The sequence below is a fragment of the Alligator sinensis genome, unplaced genomic scaffold (genome assembly GCF_000455745.1).
Source record: "Alligator sinensis unplaced genomic scaffold, ASM45574v1 scaffold706_1, whole genome shotgun sequence".
NCBI classification, from domain to species: Eukaryota; Metazoa; Chordata; order Crocodylia; family Alligatoridae; genus Alligator; species Alligator sinensis.
This window is the reverse complement of record NW_005842683.1, coordinates 465,091-470,613: the sequence shown is the minus strand read 5'-3', so window position 1 is coordinate 470,613 and position 5,523 is coordinate 465,091. Positions and strand designations below refer to the sequence as shown.

At 44.8% G+C, this 5,523-nt stretch overlaps 1 protein-coding gene across 1 annotated transcript in view; it reads left to right on the top strand.

The window, feature by feature from the left end:
* The window catches only part of LOC102376057 (olfactory receptor 4S2-like), a 12,008-nt gene extending 7,641 nt beyond the window's left edge, over nt 1–4,367 (top strand). Inside the window, exon 3 of the mRNA XM_006033958.1 lies at nt 3,388–4,367. Within this exon, the coding sequence (XP_006034020.1) occupies nt 3,432–4,367 (936 nt within the window). The 5' untranslated portion in view covers nt 3,388–3,431. The remainder of the gene's footprint in view (nt 1–3,387) is intronic.
* The last annotated feature ends 1,156 nt before the right edge of the window (nt 4,368–5,523 follow it).

Genomic DNA, 5,523 nt, shown 5'->3' with positions numbered 1-5,523 from the left:
CCCCCCCCCCCCCCCCCCCCACACCCCAGAAGTATGTACAAAAGCGCCCATGGTGCAGTAAAGTCCACATGTAGATGTGCCAATTATGAGGTAATGTAATGAAGTAAGAGTAATCCAACTCATTGGAGTGAGACAAGGCCCTTGTACTCAAGGGGTTTTCTCTCCATGTCTGTTTTTAATCCATTTTCTTCCAAGGACTATATAAGATGAATTCCAAAATTTTCAAAAATGTTCTAGGTATTGTTGGGCAGATTCCTGTTGATTTTGATGGAAACTGAACAACCAGAAAGGTCTCATTGTCATTAGGATTCACAAGTTTGTCTAACATGATTTCAGGAACGAGGCAGTGACTTTACAGTGGTGGTTATTCTTTATATTAAGGTGCAGACAAGGTTAGGTTTAGAGTGAGTGTGCATCTTACCCTACTTCAGCCAGACTTCACAGGTGGGCACCTTGCTCCCACTGCTCACCTGAACTTTCCATTCAGGTCCCTCATCCAGCACACAACTCCATCTGAGTCCCAGTTCATACTTTCTGTTGATTTTGGTGACAATCAGGAAATATACAAGCCAAACTTTCATAGATTCATAGGTGTAGGGTCGGAAGTGACCTTGTAGATCTTCTAGTCTGACTGGACACGGTACTCCAGCTGTGGCCTGACCAGTGTCACATAGAGGGGGAGGATCATCTCCTTGGCCCTGCTTGTGATGCATCTGTGGATGCACGACAAGATACAGTTAGCCCTACTGACCGTGTTCTCACATTGTCAGCCCATGTTCATCTTGGAGTCGATAATGACTCCAAGATCTCTTTTGGCCACCGTGCTTTCGAGAAGGGAGTTCCCCAGCCTGTAGGTATGCTGCTGGTTCCTACTGCCCAAGTGCAGCACCCCACACTTGTCAGTATTGATTTCCATCCTTTTTTCATTTGCCCACCACTGTAACCTGTCCAGGTCCTGCTGTAATCTGTCCTTCCCTTCTAGCGTGTCCACCTCACCCCAAGTCTTGGTGTCATCTGTGAATTTAAACAGGCTGCTCTTCACCCCATTGTCCAAGTCGCTAACAAAGAAATTGAACAGTTCGGGCCCAAGGACTAAGCCCTGGGGGAATCCACTGCCCACTTCCCTCCAGGTTGAAAATGACCCGTCCACCACCACTCGCTGAGTATGACCCATCAGCTAATTTGCAATCCATCGACTGTGTAGGCATCAATGCCACAGTCACCTAGCTTCTTAATGAGAAAGGGGTGGGAGATAGTGTCAAAGGCCTTGCTGAAGTCCAGAAAGACGACATTCACTGCGACACCTGCATCCAGTGCTTTTGTGACCTGATCGTAGAAGGCAATCAGGTTGGTCTGACAGGACCTGCCCCAATGAAACCATGCTGGTTGCTCTTGAGCATCATCCCTGCTGCTGGCCCATCACAGATGTGCTCCTTGATAATCTTCTCAAAGAGCTTCCCCAGGATTGAAGTAAGACTAATGGGCCTATAGTTGCCTGGGACCTCCCTCTTTCCTTTTTTAATGATGGAGACCCATTATGCACCTGGCCAGAGCACCACAAGTGCTAGTAAAGCCATGCCAGAGGCCCTGCAATAACCCCTGCCAATTCCCTCAACACCCTGGGGTGGAGAGCATCTGAACCTACTGATTTGAACACATCCAGCCCCTCCAGAAGCTCTCTAACATGGTCCTCCCTGACCCTAGGCTTGGCAGAGTTTCTTCTGAGTCCGTCCTGAATCTCAGTAGGGGAGACCCGGTCCCTGCACAAGAAAATAGAGGCAAAGAAATTGTTAAAGAGGTCTGCTTTCTCCTCTGGTACAACCACCAGATAGCTAAGCATATCCTGCAGGGGCCCCACATTACCCGGGGCCTTCTTCTTTCTCCCTATGTATTTAAAAAAGAACTTTTCGTTATCCTTGATGTTAGCCCTAGTTCTGTATCTGCCTTAGCTTTCCTAACAGCCCCCCTACAGACCTGAGTGGTGGTGATATACTTCTCTTTGATGATAGCACCTCCCTTCCACTGAGTGTACAACTCCTTTTTTGCAATCAGGCATTCACGAATGCCCTTGGTGAGCCGGGGGGGCTTTTGGGAACTCTTACCCACTTTGCTTTTTGTTGGGATTGTCACCCCTTGGGCTCTGAGTATCATCTCCTTAAGGACTGACCACTCATCCTGGGCACCCAGTTCCTCAACTCTCCAGGACCCTAGTGCCTCTCCCACTAATCTCCTCAACTCATTGAAGTTGGCCTTCTTGAAGTCTAAGGCTACTGCCTTACTGCAGGCCCTTGACATCCTGTGCTGGATGGTGAATTCCAGCAAGCGATGATCGCTATCGCCCAGGTGGTCAAGGACCTGGAGTCCCCTCACCAAGTCTTTGCCTCTGGCCAGGACCAGGTCCAGCAGAGCATTCCCCCTCATAGGATTGTGCACCTCCTGGGTTAAGTGGAGGTCCTGTATCTCGGCCAGGAACCTCCGTGAGCAGTCAGACCCGGCTGACTGCTCCTCCCAGATGTCCGGGTAATTTAGATCACCCATGACAACTTCATCCCTTGCCTTAAGTGCCTCTGCAAGCTGACCCAAGAATTTGCAGTCCAGCTCTTCCCCTTGGTTGGGAGGTCTGTAGTAGACCCCCACCGTTAAGTCCCTTTCCCCCCGACCTCCCTATATCTTGACCCAGAACATTTCAGCCTGCCCCTCCTCTGACCCCATCCTGCTGGTTGAGGATGTGTATTGCTCTTTGACGTAGAGCGCCACACCCCCACCTTTCCTTCCTATTCTATCCCGCCTGTATAGCCTGTAGCCCCTAATGTTGGCTGCCCAGTTGTGAGATGAATCCCACCAGGTTTCTGTGAGCCCTGCTACTTTAGTGGAAATTAGATGTTTTTACTTCTCACAAAATCTATGTAGTTCTGATTGAATGGTATTTTTTGGCTGATTTTTTTTCCCATTTTGTTTATTTATTTTTTTTACAGAAATGTGTTCAATTAGATGAAACTATAATAGGAATAGAATGGCTTTTCATGTCCAGGATAGAATTTATGATCAGAAAAAGAGCCATCCTAGAACAGTCAGTAGCTCAATGTATAAGTCCCTCACTTGAGTTGGAGCTTAGACATTTAAGCCTTGCTTGACCTGTCTTGAAGATTTAAGTTCTACCTATGTTCCCCTCGTTCCATACATATTTGTGAGCCAGTGGGCTACAGAATACATCTTGCCTTGTTCTAATAAGTAATTATTAATTTACCCAAGAGGGAACAAATACAGAAACCGATTGTGACCTAACCTTACCTTCATGTTGGTCAGTATCTACTTCTTAGGTTCATAAAAGTAGAAAAGTAGAACCATTAACACAATTATGAACTAAAGACATTTCTTATTTGGCAGGTGAATTACCACTGTACTACAGAATAACGACCTAAGCAGAACACATGGAGAATATTAACAATGTCACTGAATTCATTCTCTTGGGCCTCTCTCAAAATCAAAAGGTGCAGAAAATATGTTTTGTGCTGTTTTTATTCTTCTATATAATTATCGTGGTGGGAAATATGTTAATTGTTATCACTATAATTAGCAGCTGCCACCTGACCTCCCCCATGTATTTTTTCCTGAGCTACCTGTCCTTTGTAGATATATGCTATTCTTCTGTCACAGCCCCTAAAATGATTGTAGACCTCCTCACTGAGAAGAAAACCATCTCCTTTGTAGGCTGCATAGCACAGTTGTTTGGAGTCCATTTCTTTGGTTGCACAGAGATCTTCATCCTCACAGTGATGGCGTATGATCGATATATAGCAATCTGCAAACCTCTCCACTATACAACCATTATGACCAGGCGCCGGTGTGGCCAGATGGTTGTGGCTTCCTGGCTGGGGGGGTTTATGCATTCCATCATACAGACTGTCCTGACCACCCAGCTCCCTTTCTGTGGGCCTAACAAGATCGATCACTATTTCTGCGATGTGCACCCTTTGCTGCAGTTGGCCTGCACTGATACCTATGTTGTTGGCATCATTGTTGTTGCAAATAGTGGGATGATTGCTTTGGGAAGCTTCTTCCTCTTGGTTGTGTCTTACATTGTTATCTTAGTTTCTCTAAGATCTCGCTCCTCTGAAGGGCGTCTCAAAGCCCTCTCCACTTGTGGGTCTCATATCACTGTAGTGGTTTTATTCTTTGGACCATGCACATTCACCTACATACGCCCTTCCAGCAATTTGTCTGAGGATAAGAGTGTTGCTGTGTTCTACACCATTATCACTCCAATGCTGAATCCATTAATCTACACTCTGAGAAATGAGGAGGTGAAAAGTGCCATGAGAAAACTGTGGAGCAGAAAAGCTGGAGATACAAAGGGTGATATCTAGATTTATGTTAGGTAAACAAGCTAGGAAGGAAGCGGTGGTAATACTCAGCCAGGATTTTAGGAGAATAAGTTGTTTTTGCTTTTAATTATTTAATTCATTTTTAGTAGTTTATTCTCGGTGTAGATCTGAAAAAAATCCAGTTATTGCTCTAATTGTATTTTAATACTAATATTGGTAGGACAGATAAGATGATACTGGAGCATATTTTTTAAGTACCAATTAAACAACTTTCACTATTGACTTGAACACATAAATAATCTTATGATCACTGTTTTAGGTGGACACAATCTTTGAATTTGTCTGGTGGGTATAAATAATAATAAAAAATGTTTTATGAAACCACAGCAATTAATTACAGCATTGTGCCATGATATGATTACACGTTATCACTTGTTAACATGATATGGAGATACAATCTCATGCCATTATAATGCTGAGGTTAAAACAACCAAAATAAGGTCAGAATTCCAGATTTATGACACATTATAACTTGCCTAACATCTGACTCCCCAGATAACCTCTCTACTACTTACCAGCTATATTTATTCCCCTTCCCCACCTCCCCTTCCTCCCCCCCTACCTGTCTCTCACCTTGTAAAACTGACTACCTTGATTTACATTTTCACTGACTGGCTTTCTTGCATGCATACTGGCCTCTGGATTCTTTATTATTCCATCCAGGAAGAGCACAAGCCAACTGTGGATGCTTCCTCAGCCTAATGAAGGGTATTTGTATCTGAAAGCTTGCAAAGAAAATTTTTTCCAACTATTTGAGTTTGTCTAAAAAAAGATATTGGATTTACCCAAACAACCTTTGTCTGCCTATGTCCTTGAACCAACACAGCTACAACCTATACCCATAAACAGCCCATAGATTTTTACATTTCAATTTGGAACACTCTACCATCCTAATGATCTCCACACCAAGGTGCTGAGGGAACTGGCAGGGGTCAGAGAGAGGCTATGGTACCTGAACCTGTTCAGCCTCCATAAGAGAAGGTTGAGAGGGGATCTGGTGGCCATCTATAAACTTACCAGGGGGGACCAGCAGGGAACGGGAGAGTCTCTGTTCCCCTAGGCACTACTAGGAGTAACTAGGAATAATGGCCACAAGTTTATTGAGAGTAGGCTCAGGCTAGACATTAGGCCTGCATGA